General features: G+C 40.0%; 1 protein-coding gene across 4 annotated transcripts in view; it reads left to right on the top strand.

Annotated features, from left to right (window-relative positions):
* IFT80 (intraflagellar transport 80) overlaps positions 1-15530 on the top strand; it is a 2191035-nt gene that overhangs the window by 657991 nt on the left and 1517514 nt on the right. For all 4 annotated transcript variants that reach the window (XM_044070463.1, XM_044070465.1, XM_044070466.1 and 1 more), the window contains exons 6-7: positions 3072-3181; positions 5852-5941. In XM_044070463.1, the coding sequence (XP_043926398.1) occupies positions 3072-3181; positions 5852-5941 (200 nt within the window). The remainder of the gene's footprint in view (positions 1-3071; positions 3182-5851; positions 5942-15530) is intronic.

Consider the following 15530-nt stretch of genomic DNA (forward strand, 5'->3'; position numbering starts at 1 on the left):
AAAATGGAAAGTTAAATCCTGCCATCAATTCCCATTTGCACACCTAAAGAAATTAGCAATGAGGAAGAATCACATTCTCTACATGTGAAGTTGTTGATTCGAGGGGCAAATATAAATAATTAGTGTTATGTTATATTACAGAAAGAGACAGACTGAGGAGGGTAATATTCAAGGTGTGAAGTGAGATGAATAAATGTCAGAAAGGTTGTAAAACCAGGTGGCGGGGGTGTTATCTTAGACAAGATGTGGAAGGATTTAAGAAATTAGGGAAGACTGTGAGATCATGAGAGAAGTTGTTAGTCTGAAGATGAGCATGAGTCTGTCAAGGACTGATTTAGATGTTTGAACTATATTTTGAAGTAGGGTAGTTTGATCATCATTTTTAATTTTGTGGGGATAGCATTCCACAGTTTTGCTACACAGCAGGAGTATAGTAAGCTTCTTGATGAGTTGTTAGATTTAGTAGAACTTTAAGAGGAATTTTTCAGTGGACCGGAGCATAAGGCAGTAATGTATTTTTTTAATGTTGGACATTTTTTGGGGTAATGCATTCGTTTATACACAGTAAGTACCTGAGAGAATTTGAAGTAGTAGTTTAGTTCTAGACAGCTTAGGTGTTTTAAGGACTCTCAGTAGTATGTTGTATGTGTAGCACTGACAGAAAAGTTTGCAGCTTTATTACAACATGAGGCTTGTTTGGTCTTTATTGTGGTACTTATGTTAGTAAGGATAGGAGAAACAGTGAAGGAATGGGTAGTAAATAGGTTGAGGCTAGAGTTTTTCATGCTGAGTCAGTTAGGTAGCATTTAACCTTATAGAGGGAACCTAATGTTTGATGTTTTTTAATAGTTTTAAATGTGTGCAGATCAAATTTAATTTTTTTGTCTATTTTGAATGTCTAGTAATTTATTGTGGGTTACTTAAAGAGTTCTAGTTTTGGTAGCAGCTGTGATTGTAAAAGACTGAATTTGGATTTGATATTGCTTTGGTGTAAATAGCATTAACTTTCTTCTGTTAGGACTCAGAAGCAGCTTTGAAGTGCTTAACCAAGTCTCAGTACAAGAGAAGGAAGTTAGTGATTTTTTGGAGTTCAGTAGACTAATTTCACCAAGTAGAAGAGGATGTCCACCTGGTTGGAGATACGTTGATATTGCTTCAGTCAATTAAATTTTAAGTGATCTTAACCTAGAGTAATCACCTTTTTTGACTTTGGTCATGATGGATATTTCTGCCATTTGATATATCTTAACATTGTGGAAAACAGATCACTGAATCCACCACTGGTTGTACAAGCACTTCATTAAAGGGAGGAAGGTTTACATCAATATTCTAAACCTTGAGACTTTAGATTTATGGCTAACAGCCTTGGCCGTACCCTTTTTGAGTTATATGATTCATTGGCTCGGATATTTCTCTAAGAATCTGCTTTTCTTACTGGCCATACTGTTTAATATTTCCAAGAATTAGATATCCCTTAAGGCAACTTATACTTCCTTTTAAAGCGGTACCAGAATTGTCCTTAAACAAGTCTGTTCCCCTCCTGTTTTTCTTCTATAGACAGAAACTGAGAATAAAGAATGCTTCATGCTCTTGGCATGCACGGACAGCTATGATTATGTCTGAAAAGATTACACGAGTTTAGGGAAAAGTATTTTTCTTCTTTTCTTTAGTAAAAGTAGGGTTTGTACTTGGAAGACCATTTCCCAGTCTATTGTTAACTGCAAGGCAGCTTATAAACCACTGAAAAATGCTGTTGGGGTCATTCCATCAGGCATGTGGCTACTTCCTGTGCCTGTTTCAAGAATTTTGCCATTTTTTACATTTTTGCTGCAGTTACTTGTTTACAGGTCCTGACCTTTGTCAGGCATTACTGCTTGGACTGTGAAGGTATGAAAATATATGAAACAGGGCTTTGGTGCCTCAGTACTTCAGAAGTCAGTATTCTAAACTTCTTTTTTTAAACATCTTTATTAAATTGTCACTTAAGACACAGGCAAACATACATTAATAGAAAAGAAAACAAACCATTTTAACATTTTTCCATTTAAATTCATTATACATCCCATGTATTTTCTTTGCAGCTGTCATCAGTCCAACATTACAAAAAAATGCTGAATGCCTTCCCTTAAACCTCACCAAACATGCATGTACATTTTCCATTTGTTTCTATGTAATTTGCTTCTTCCCTTTTCTAAATATCCCTCTTCCAGTTCTTTTATTTCTTTTATAATATTTAGTACCACAAATACAGCTGAAGACTTTGATTTCCATTTTTTTTTTCGGCAGCCAATGAAATTTTTATTTCTAGAGTTTGTTGTCCTACTTTCTTTGGAGAACTTGTTGTCCTACTTTCTTTGGAGAACTTGTTCATTCAGCTTTTTACACGATTATGTTCTTATTTGTTTATGCCTTTCAGGTATTCTGCTCAGTGCATGGGGTTGAACTGGATAGTGCAGAGGTTGGGCTTCCTTCTAGGAGTCCACATAGATCATTTGATATGGTGCATTCATACTTTTTATGTCATTGAGGTTGGCTGTTGGCAGCAGGCACCAACTCTGTCTCTCTCTCTCTCTCTCTCTCTCCCTCCTTCCCTGTTATCTGGTTGTTTTTATTATTCAGTGTTTAGAAGCTGTTTCTGAGTGAACTAAGGTGTTCATGCACAACTGGGCTTCCCTTTCATTACATGATTCATATTGCATGTGGACAGAAAACAGGAATTTTATCAAAGCTTCATTTTTACAGCTGAAACATTGGAGACAACATGCTTGGGCATTTCCTTTAAGCATCAAATATGGCAAGTTAATGACAGTTAGAGGTGCACTTTGCCAAGTGTGCAATCAAGGACTGAGTTGAAGCTCTGGCCAGTGTACCTTCCACTCTGGTAAACTAAGTGAATGAATAAATGAAAATGTGCTGTGATAATTAATGAGTTGTGGTGAGTAGTGTTACATTTGTAGTAACACAGTAGTCTGCATTTATGGTAGAGTTGCATATTTTATTTTGTAAAATATTGTTCACAGCAGGTATCTGAAGGTATGAATTACAAGTGCAATGTTTTTGGATTGTTTCAGGAACACCTGTTTACTCTGTAGCTTGGAGTCCAGACTCTGATAAAATCCTTTACACATCAGGAAAACAACTAATTATTAAACCACTTCAGCCAAGTGCCAAAGCATTACAGGTATGTGAAGTTGTAAAGTCCACTTAAGATTTAACACAGGCAGCCTGAGATTTCCTTTGTGGTTATCTTCTCTAAAACTCATTCTGTATTTCAGAAGTAATGCAGCTCAGATGTGTGACACATATCAGAACAGGACTATCAGTATGTATTTTAGCCTCTTTGGAGAACTTTGGCCATATTTGCCAAAACTGTTCTGTAATATTTTTTCTTGCTGCTGCTTCTAAGAAGGCAGTTGGAATATCAGATTTGGAAACAGTCGTAGTTTGTTTGCAAACTGTTTGTTTAACCCAGATGGTTACTTAGCATTGATTGTATCTTAACTGCCATACTTTTTGATAAAAAGGGAAAATGTATTCATGCAAGTCATAGACACATACGTATTTGCTGACATTGGGCAACTAACCTCAGAATCCTCCCCTTGCACTCCTCATATCTTGCATGCTCATAATTTCCTCTTGTACATACTAGCCATGCTAGTCCGAGATGCAGCTTTTCACCACAGTTACACACTGCAGGCATCTTGCATACCACCAGAGCAAAATTGTATGACAGACAAGATAAGCATAGTCAGAACAGACCCTCAAGAATGGAAATTGAATCATGGGGTCTTCCAACAAGTGATCTAGATGTAGGGAACACCTCAAATAGATCTGTTTGCCTCTTCTCTCAATAAACAGTTGGCAAAATTCTGTACCAGGAATCCATGCAGGAAAGCCTGAAAGTCAGATGCTTTATTTTTTCCATGGACTGTTCTTGCATGCTTTGCCACCCTTTCCATTAATATCTAGGGTCATTCTGGAGATACAGAAGAACTCTCCAGAGATAGTTTTGGTGACTCTTTTCTAGCCCACACAACAGTAATTCTCACTTCTTTTGGAAATATCCAGGGACATTTACCACAAGCTTCCTCACACAAGACCAGGGGTGTTTGATACATCCCATCCTCAAACAACAACAGCTGACTGCCTTGGATGATAGAAATGTAATACTTTTTAGGCACCTTTTCTTTGAGGACCTGCAGCAGGTCTTAATTGAGGCAAGAAAGCCTACTACTATAAAGTCATATATTAGCAATTAGAAAAGGTTTTGTAGTTGGTGCCAACAAAAGAACCAGCAACCATTCAGGGCAAGTGTTTCTTTGTTTTTTCAGTATTTGTGTGAGTTACTTTGCTGTGGCTTGTCTTACTCCTCTGTCAAAGTTCACTTGTCGGCCATTTCAGTATTTCTGCCCAAGAATCCCCCTCTATCATTGCAACCTCATGTGAAAATGTTTTTAGGATTGTAATTTTTTATTAGAAACACTACCTCTTTCCATTTGAACCAGATCATTAGGCTTACTTGAGGTGTTCAAGATGGAGCTTATTAATTGCTCTTACTGCTGGAAGAAGTGCATCTGGGATGCAAGTTCTTATGGTGCGTCATCCATATCTTATTTTCTACGAAGATAAGGTTTCTTTAAGAAATAATCTTTCATTTATCCCTGAAGTGGTACACAAGTTTAACTTAAGTCAAGATATGTCCCTGTCTTCTTTGCAGAATTTAAAAATTAGAGAGAGAGGATAATTCATACTTGGATGTCCACAGACAACTCTGGCACTATCTTGGCAGAACAAAAATCTTCTGGAAGTTCTGATAATTTATTAATTTCTTGTGAAAAGTGAAACCCTATGTCAGAAAAGACTGTTTCTAAATGGTTGTCTCATGCTATTACTTTTTGTCAAACCCACCACAACAAAGCTGTTTCCATGCAGGGACATGGCTCATTCTATCAGTGCCTTGGCTTCATCTGTGTTTTTTTTGGGAAAGGACTCTGTGCGGAAAGTGATTTGAAAGCTGCAAGGTGATCTCCCTGTGTGCACACATTTACAAAACACTATACACTAGACACTTTCTCCATGTCTAGGACAGGCTTTGATAGGACCATTCTCCAGGAGCTCCTGGACTCTCATCGTTCCTCCTTCCTGTCAGTTTAAGCTATGGTAATATACCTGTATAGCTAAGGCTACTACAGCAGTGATCAAATGCAAGACATAGTGTAACTGTATAGGTAAACTTACCCTAAGAGTAGATATTCGGTTGATCACTGCTGCAGTAGCTGGTCCCTTCTGCCCTGCCTCCCTCCATTACCCTTATTTATTGTATGTTTTTTATGCCAGGGTGTGGAGTTTTATAGTTATATACCTACATTGTCTTCTCTGGGCTTTATTGTCCCTCTTGCTGTTGTCATGGAAAGCATTTGTGCTTAAACCTAAGGTTTAGTCTGCTCAGTTTAAGCTGATTAACAGTTTGGCAGTGTGGAAGGTGCTCCGAAAGCTGACTGTCTGTTGAATCCTTTGCAGGACTTAACTCGTATAACTAAGGCTGCAGCATTGATCATTAAAATAATCTACTGTTATGGTAAGTTTACTTACACAACTGTACTTTTTTAATCAGATTTGGTAGTTTTAGTGCCCTCCCAGAATGTTATAATACTGATCTTGCATAAAGTTCACTAAGTTAGGTATTTTCATTTTTTGAATAATTATTTTTGGTGAGATGCACATAAAAAGTTGTATAGTAGAAGGGATGTAATTTATATGCGGTTTAAAACAACAGAAAAATGGTTCAGTAAAGGATTAATTTCACTGAATTTTTACTGGTGTATTTTATTAAAATGTATCATTTTTACAGTGGAAAGCTCATGATGGCATCATTTTAAAAGTTGACTGGAGCCTAGTTAGTGACCTTATACTGTCGGGTGCAGAAGACTGCAAGTATAAGGTATGTATGTGATATAGGAATTCTAATTTACTTTTGCTTTATTTTTATTTCATAATATGAAATCACAGGTGATTGTTTTCAAAGATCTGACTTACATTAGCCCTGGGTACATCAAACATTTTAAGGACAATAATTTAGAGACTTGTACTGTACTTCTTGCTTTCTGACTTGGGTAAGTCATTTTTGGTTGTTTTTATTCATTTGAAAGTACTGAACATTACAGTCATTTTCCAGGCACTGAATCTGAACCAGACCACAGACATGTAGATAAAATATAACCTACCTTTATTCATGTTTATGTATTTAATTAATGAATTTATTTATTTATTTATTTTGGGGACTATGTGATGTGTTTATTGTGCTTTGTGCTGGATTACAAGAAATTGATGACTTTTTATTCCATGGTACAGTATTCAGTATGGTTTCTCTATAGAAATAAACTTCAGTTTGCTATTTAGAGAGAATTTGTGGGAGTTGTCCATTTGGTACTGGGCTGACCATGCAGCCAGTACTTCATATTGATCTGGCTAATTTTTGCTCCTAAAAAGTGAAAGAATAAATAAAAAAATGTCTTGACCTATGGCTTGTGACTCTGCAGTAGCCTTAGCTTTAGGCTGGCAATACTCTGGTGTGGTTGTAGTTTCACAGTTGTGTATGACGTGAAGGTCAGACTCATCCTCCATGGCTGTATCATTGCCTGCTTCAGGTATGGGAGAACCAAAACCTTTAGGTGCAGGAGACGTCAGGGGTACCATATCTGTTGCCAGTATTGATACTTTCTCTCAGGGATTCTCCCACTAGTGTAGTGTATGCTGTAGAGACAGGAGACCCACCAGGTGGTGGGACAGCAGTCTCTGACTGATTTCCCACCTGAGGTGGTGGCTGTGATGAAATCCATTGTTCAGACAGTTGATTACAAGGTGCATATCTGGATTAACAGTAACACAGGTGCTTCCACCTCCAGTCAGTCTGTTAAGGATCCTCTTTTTGAAGTGGATCCTGTGTTTGAGAACTCTGACCTGTCTAAGTCAGATCAGCTGGTTTCCTCTGGTGATGAACAGGTGCACATACCCAAACAGATGTTTTCTTTTTCTCAAATATTGGCTAGATTTAAAGATGTATTCAGCTGGGAGCAATTATCGATGCCGCTGAGATTAACCGTGTTTATGGTCTCTTTGAGGATGAGGCCCTGGACATTGAGACTTTTCCTCCATTGATCCCAGCATTAGAAGATGTCTTCAGGAAGGCTTATAGTTCTCTACTAGTTATCGAGGCTTTGCCTAAGAAGGTGTTTAAAAAATTTGTTATGCTCGGTCTTGCATGGCCTCCAAGCCCCTTTGTCTGCTGACCCCACTTCTTTGTACAAGCAGCTTTTGCTAAGAAGATCATGTCTTCTTCTAACCCAGTTCCTCAAGGTAAACTAGGCAAGTGGTTAGAATCTTGAGGAAAAAAGCTGGAGCAGTCCAGCACAGTGGCTTTTAAAGTATTTAACTACCAGTGTTTTATGTGGAAGTTTGTGTTGGGATGTATGTACAGTTTAGGTGAATTTGCTGCATCGTTGCTTGCAGAGCAAAAGATTTATGTTAAAGATATCATTTCCAGTGTTTCTCAGGTGTCAAAACATGCTTTAAAAAGTGAATTGGAGGGGCTGATACAATTTCTAGAAATGCAACATTGTCAGTGAAGATCAGGAGGTATGGTTCAATGCTCCTCTTGAGTCTGATTGTTGGTTAGGTACAGCAGCTAATCAGATCTTTAACACTGAGAAGACAAATGTAAATTAACCCAAGGACTATCAAAAATGTTTCATGTTCCGAAGTTCTCCTCCTTTAAGCAAGATTACTTTTGGTGGTTTGACAAATAGAAGTCCCAGCTGATCAAGAACCAAGGTAATAAAAATAAATGGTAGGATGACAACTTCTCCTACCCAAACAGCAAGAGTTTATTTCTTAAAAAGCATACCTCCATTCCCAACTTATGACTATGCCAAGGTGCAGCACCATCTTTATCAAGTCACTTGGGTACCTTCTGTATCAAGTTAGCCCTTAACAAGGTGGCCTGGCCATCAGTGGTCTCTGACAAATGGGTGCTAATTATTGTTGGCAGGGGTTACAGATGGCAGTGGGAAGAACATCTGCCTGACCAGATTTAGTTATTCCCTCTTATTCTCTAGCTAATGCTGGACTCTGGGGTAATAGAACCAGCCCCTCCTTTGGAAAGAATGACAGATTTCTACTCCAGAATTTTTCTGGTTCCCAAAAAAGAGCAGCCATGAAGACTGGTGTCAGATCTTTTTTTTCTGAATATGTTTGTCAAAGTCCCAAAGTTCAACATGCTCACCTTGCAAACAGTGCTTCCTCTGTTTCTAGACAGCTGCTTCATGGTGACTCCGAACTTGGATGCCTATCATCATTGCTTCAGGAGATATCTGAGATTTGTTGTGGCTGATTCAGTTTTCTGTATTGCCCTTTAGCAAGTATTTAACAAATACCTTGCTCAGATAGTGGCCCATTTTTGGACTCTGGGCATTCACATCTTTCCGCACTTGGACGATTTGCTGATCTGTGCAGAGTATGCATCTAGATGTTTGGAATCACTTGAGAAGGTCTCAACCTTAATCTGCCATCTAGGGTTCAAGCTGAATCTTCAAACGTAGTGTCTGACACTCTCCCAAAGACTCATCTTTGTGGGGTGCTTAATTGAATCCAACAAGAGAATGGCATTTCTGCCCGAAAACAAGGTCCTGTCATGCCAGATGGTGTTTCTGGAATTCTCTAAGAGGAATGTCACCTTGATGAGAAGATTCCTAAAAATTCTTGGACTGATTGCATCCATGAATCTTATAACACTACTGGCCTGTCTTCACATACAAATAATTCAGTACTGTACCTGAAATTGTTGGACCCACCACCTTCATTCCCTGGAATCCCAGTTGCCTATGGTGCCCTTCATTAGATAAGAATTACGGTGGCAGAGAGAACAGTTGAGTATCAGTCCAGGGCTTCCTTTCTCCCCTTCGGTGCCAGCGCAAATTCGTCTAACATCACCTGGGGAGCTGTGTCAATGGGGATGCAAGTACAAGCTACTTGTGCAGCCAAGGAGGCATGGAAACACATCAGTATCAAGGAAATATTGGTAGTGATTCATGCCCTGAAAGTCTTTTACCACCTTTGGACTCTGGGTCTTCTTCTGGTAGTTACGTACAATACCACAGTGATGTGTTACCTCAGCAAATGAGGGTAAGAGGTCTTACCCTCTGTGTTGGTTGGCAGTGATAGCTTAGGGGCGGGCATCTCAGTATTCTCTAGTTCTTCATAGGTTCATAGGTAGGTACTAGGCTATTGGCCCTAGGGCCTGTAAAAGCCTAGCCAAAAAGGTACCCTGGCTTTCGCCACCCAAGAAAATTATTTTCCTGTGCCCCTGTCAAGCAGAACCACAGAAGTGATCCCTGGGGTGAATTTCCTATTACCCATCCAATCATCAAGATTTTTTCTTGACGAGTGCTAATGAGGAGCTCTGTTTGACATAGATAGGTTATCTGTTCCAGAGTATGGGAAGTCTCTGGTACATGAATCTATCCCTCCAGCATGTTCTGTTTATTGTGGTGACAAGGTTTAGGTCCCTAGAGCATGTAGCTCGGAGGGACTGGGATTTCTTTAAGTGGAGCTTGCACAGCAGCTCTGGGTTTGACATAGCTTTGTATGTTAGGCAGAGATCGCCTCTGAGTAGGCGATATGCGACGAAGTAAAGCTGGAGTTTTTTGAGATGGTCTGCGTAAGGCATCTGTTTGAGGCCAGTAATCCTCTTTGTGAGGTATTTTTGCTGCCTTTCCAGTATTTGTAGATGTCTTGTGAGGTACATACCAAAAGGGGCATTGTACTCTATAATGGGTCTAATGAGTGATGAGTAGAGGGGAACAATGACCTCTTTTTTTCCTGGATGAGAAACCTTTTGTGATGAGGTGTACCATGTAGGATTTCCTGACCACTGTGGCAATGTGATTATCAAAGGAGAGACTACTGTCCACCTGTGTCCCAAGGTCTCTTATCACACTTTCGATGTTAAGTAGACTACCGCCTATGTGGTAGTTCGTGGATACAGAGTTTTTACCAAGGGGGATGACAATGCACTTTTTGGCATTGAGCTTGAGACCATGTCTTTGACACCAGGCATCTGTCTCAGTGAGGCCCTTTTGTAGGATGTCCACATTGTTAGAAGTCTCGATTATGGTTCCTAGTTTGCAGTCATCTGTGAATTTAGTTAGCCAGAGACCTTCTGTATTAGCCTGTACTTCAGAGAAGTAGATACCAAACAGGAGAAGACTCAGGACTGAACCCTGTGGTACTCCACTTATCACTAGTCTGAACTCTGGTTTGGAGTCTGCTACTTTCACAGTGTGGGTTCTGTCAGTAAGCCAGTTGGCAACCCATCTTGTGACATAGGGATGTATACCTAGTTTAGTGAGTTTATTTATAATTCCAGAGTGGGGGATGGTGTTGAATGCCTTGGCAAGATCTAGATAGGCTGTGTGAACCACCTTGCCCTCATCTATGGCTTTGGTGACTACTTCAAAGAAGTCTATCAGGTTTAGGAGACATGATCTGCCTTTTACAAACCCAAACGGTGTGGGGTCCAGAGTTTGGTGATCTCCAATGTCTTTGTTTATGAGTTCCATGATGATACATTCCATGGTCTTGCAGACTAGGCTCGTCAGGCTAATGGGGCGGTAGTTCCCAGGATCAGTTGTGGCCCCCCCCCCCCTTTGTGGAGTGGGATAACTGTCGTGATGTGCCATTCAATGGGCACAAAGCCTGAGGTGAGGCTATGATTGAACATTGTACTTAGGTGGGGTGCCTGTTCATTCTGTAGTTCATGTAGAAGGCAGCCTGGGATGTTGTCAGGTCCCATGGATGCTGTGTTCTTGGCTTTGGAGTGTGAGATTTTTACCTGTGCAGCCGTGATTACAGGAACTTTGCATTCTTCTGGTATAAAAATGGGCCCTTTAGGGGGTGAGAGGGGGGTAAAGTTAACACTGAACCTATCTGCCAGGATGTTGGCAATATCAGTTGGTTCTGTATATTTAGGGTCATTGTGCTGTAACTCAGAGCAGATCTGAGTGTTGCCATTGAGATTCTTGACATAGCTATAGAATGCTTTGTGGTTGTCTTTAGAATCAGTGGCAATTTTGTTTTCATAACTAGCTTTGTAGGATTTTATGAGGGATCTCAGCTTCTTACTGAGGCTGACCAGGGAGTTCCTCCAATCGTGGGATTCTACTCTTTTTTTTTTGCAACAGTTTCTTTCTTCTGTTGTAGAGTTTGTTTATGGCAGAAGACCACCAGATTAGCTTCCTTTTTTGGAGGATAGCATCTTGGTTCTGTTAGGGATAGCATGATCCATGCACTCGTGTAAGTGCTTATAAAGTGCATTTGTGTAGGATTCAGCAGTCGTACCTCTATTGTCCATCTGCATGGGTGTCGTGAAGTTTGCCACTTCTGTCTTAAGAAGCGTGAAGTTGGCTTTGGAGAAATTTTTTACAGTTGTTTCCCTAATGGGGGTGGGGGGGAGCGGGATGTGGATGTCTAGGGTTATTAGCTTGTGGTCGGATCTGACCAACGAGGAGCTGACCTCTGGTGTTGCACACTGGCCAGCCATGTTGGTGATGACCAGGTCTAGGATATCGCTGCCCCTGGTGGGGGTGTGGATAAGTTGATCCAAAGCGTTGAAATTGATGATTTCCAGAAAACGTTGAGCAAAAGAATTGGTACATGAGTAGTTTTCCCAGTTAATGGTAGGGTAGTTGAAATCACCCATTATTAGTGTTGGGTTGTACCTTAATATTTTCCAGTGTATCAGGAAAAGAGGAGTGGGAATCCTGGGGCATGGTGGGGGGCCTGTAGCAAGCTACAATCTGGATTGCAGTTTTGCCCAGAGTTAGTTGAACTTGGATAATCTCGGATGCATTATGCTGAACAACTAGCTTGGAGGTGTGGATATCCTTAATAAATATGGACACGCCTCCACCTTTAGTGTTTCAGTCTGGGTTTGGTGGCCGAAAGGTGTAGTATGAATTATAGCCTGGTAATGCAGGGGTGCTCTCTGGAGCTTTGAACCAGGTCTCTGTTACTGCACAGATGTCAGTGTTCTCCATTTTAAGGAGTGCCTCGAGTGAGTGCATTTTGAGATTTAGACTTCTAGCATTGAGTAGCATTACCCTCAGATTTTGCTTGCTTGTACCTGTTACAGTGGTGAATTTGTCATTTGAACCTTGCCTAAAAAAGGCACTATAGGGGTGGCAAGAGCCTTTGCCAGTATGCATCATACATCCTGTCAGTGCAGAACAATGCGGCAGACAAATTAAGTATATCCTGGGCAGATCCGCACGAGTGAAAGCTGAAGGTAGTTTTGTTCCAGGATCTACTCCAGATGTGGGAATACCTCAAATAGATCTGTTTACATCCCTTCAATACAGCTAGGGAAATTTTGTTCCAGACATGTTTGCAGCCATACTTGGAGGACAGATTCATTCTTGTTTCCTCAACGGGAATGTTCTGTATGTGTTTCCACCCTTTCCACTGATACACAAGGTACTTCTGAAAGTTCAAAGGAAAATGCCAAAGATCGTTGTGTGGTGGCCCCCTATTGGCCCAGGCAATCTTGGTTCTTCCTGTTAATGGTATTGGCCAATGGCAATAACCGCAAACTTCCTTACACGGTGGATGTGCTCAGACAGCCTCAAGGGTGACTAGTGAACCCCAGTTTGGAGAAACTTCAGTTAACAGCCTAGGCAATTCAGTCTTGACTCCATTTACACACTTGTTTCATGAGGATGTGCAGCAGGTGTTAAAGGAGACCAGAAAACCTGCTACTAGAAAATCTTATATTTACAAATGGATGAGGTTTTCTAAATAGTGATTAACTGGAAACAGATTGTCCGTGTAGGTTACTTTGCCTCTGGTCAGCGTGGCTTAGTGTATACATCCATTAAGGTGTATTTAGCAGCCATCTCTTCTCATCTGCCAGTGGATCCAGTCTTTCTTCTCTTTTGATAAAATAGTTTATGAAAAGATTATTGCATATTATGCAATGACTGGCTAGTATATTCTAAACCGAGCATGCTGATTGGCCAGCTCAACCAGAGTGTCCGATGTAAATCTCAGAATATACCATTGAAAAAAGGTCCGTTCACCTGGACTTTTTTCCATTTGTATAGTCCATAAGTTTTATTTTTTTTTAAACAAAAATAAAAAAAAAATCTGTATTCTGGACTTCAGACATACGAGACAGACAGCATTGAGAATATACTAGGAAAATCAGGTACATTATTTAAAACTAAAGGCACGTAACTAATTTTCTTTGTATTTCTTCCATTCTGTCTCTCTTACCCCTAAGCTTAAAAAACAAACGTTGACCCAAACACCAAGTCTCCAACATGTAGGAACACCGTCTGAACCCTTTTTTTTCTTTTAATAAAAAAAACAAAAAACAAAAACGGAGCAATGGAGACCTTTTCTCCGTTGCTTCCTTTCCAAAGCACTGATGTACTGGGTATGCATGGGAACGCAAGTCCAATACGCATGCCCAGTACATCAAAAAAAGGCATCAGGATATTACCAGCCAAGGAAGGATAGTACTGTGCCATTATACAAAAACATTATTTAAGAAAAGTATTTTTCTCTTAAATAATGTCATTGTATAATAGCAATAACCGATTCCGTGGTGTGGTATATTGAGATTTACCCACTGTTGGCTTTATTTAATCACTCGGGCTTCGCCCTCATGTTTAAACCACACCAGCCATGGGGTAAGTCTTAATATAACACACCAACATCATCTGTTATTGCTTAATGAGACCACCTCACAAGCAAATTCCTCCTTTGTGGGACCTTGATTATGTTTTTGAAAAATTGACCCTTGCACATTCTAAATCAGTAGTTCATGCTACTCTCAATTTCTTAATGTGAAAAACTGTTTTGCTTATTGCTCTAACATCTGCAAGGTGAGCTTCTGAGCTGCGGGCTCTGATAGAACAACCTTACCTGATTTTCTACTGGAATAGGGTTGTGTTGCACAAATCCTTTCATGCCAAAAGTGGACTCACACTTCAATTTCAGTCAGTCTATAAATCTCCCTTTGCTATTTCCAGTATCTAAGAATAAGAGAGAGAAGCTACTTCATGGATGTGGATAGGCAGCTCAGGTACTGCCTTGATAAAACAGAGCCCTTTAGGAAGGCCAAAAATCTTATTTCCTATACAGGAGCAAAGAAAGGTCAACTTGTTTCTGAGCAAACCACTCCCCATTGGTTGTCCTCTGGTATTATTTTTTATTACACCCATCATGGCAAGGCGAATCCAGGCAAATTAAAGGCACATTCCACCAAGGCCTCTTCCTCTTCAGTGACATATTGGAAAGGAGTGCACTCTAGAAGTATTCTTGAGGCAGCAAATTGGTCTTCCATCCATACCCACACAATGCACTACAGACTGGATTATTTTTCTAGATCTAGAACAGGCTTTGCCAGGACTTTTCTGTATGGTCTCCTAGACCTTATTCTTCCTCCTCCCAGTTTGGTAAGCTTTGGGAATTTACTCATATGCCAGTAAGGCAGTGTGTTTGTTGAACATGGTACAGATGTGTACGTTTCACCTAACTGTAATAGTAGATGTTCATAGAACACACTGCCTTTCTGGCAGTACCTTTCCACCATCCCTTTTTGTTGGATGTATATAGTAGGTTGTTGAAGTTGCTGTTGTGCTTTTGTTCAGCAATGTTTTTTTGGTATGTGTATGTATGTATGTATATATGTACATTTTTGTGTGTGTGAGACGTTTGGTATGGAAAAGTAGGTGTTTGCATAACTTGTGTTCTCATCTGCCCTTCCTGTTGGATTCTAGCAAACTGGAAGGGCCCTGTCTATAAGTGTGACAGGCTGTCCTGGTAATGCAAGGTGATTAGTCCTTCTTACTCACAGTCATGCAGTGGGAGAAGGTCTGAGCTTTGACAGACTTCCAGAGGGAGGGTAGCAGGGCAGTGCTACTCATTTGCCAGTAAGGCAGTATATTCTACGAACATCTACTGTTACAGGTAGGTGGAACTTATACAACTGTACTTTCACTTTGTTTGGAATTATATTACTGAAGGAGTCTTTCAGCCCTATTTCAGATGTTGAGAGTTTCAGGGTAGACCCCACCATATGGGTGGGTGTTAATTGCCAGTTTATTGTTATAGGTCAGCTGAGAAAGCTTTTAAAGTTACGTTGCAGCTTTTGCTGTAGGTTATCAACAGAGTTGTTTCTGGCTTATGCTGTGATAATATATTTCATTGAATATTTACTATATTTTAGTAAGTATTTGTAGTACTTTTTCTGATCTGTCTTAACATTACAAAAAAATTATTTGCGATATTTGACTTTAATGTTTTTTGTCAGGGTTGTTTCTTATAGGCTTCTGCACTATTTACTTGGCTTGTTTTGCAGTTTTGTGTGGAAACTGATTTTATGAAACTATTAAGGATTTGGGATGTACTTTTACAGTTGGAAGTTGTGCACGTTGCACCTGTTACTGTTTTTAGCTGAATTAGAATGTTTT

This window comes from Protopterus annectens, chromosome 4.part1 (genome assembly GCF_019279795.1).
Source record: "Protopterus annectens isolate FY-2018-M chromosome 4.part1, PAN1.0, whole genome shotgun sequence".
Classification (NCBI taxonomy): domain Eukaryota; kingdom Metazoa; phylum Chordata; order Ceratodontiformes; family Protopteridae; genus Protopterus; species Protopterus annectens.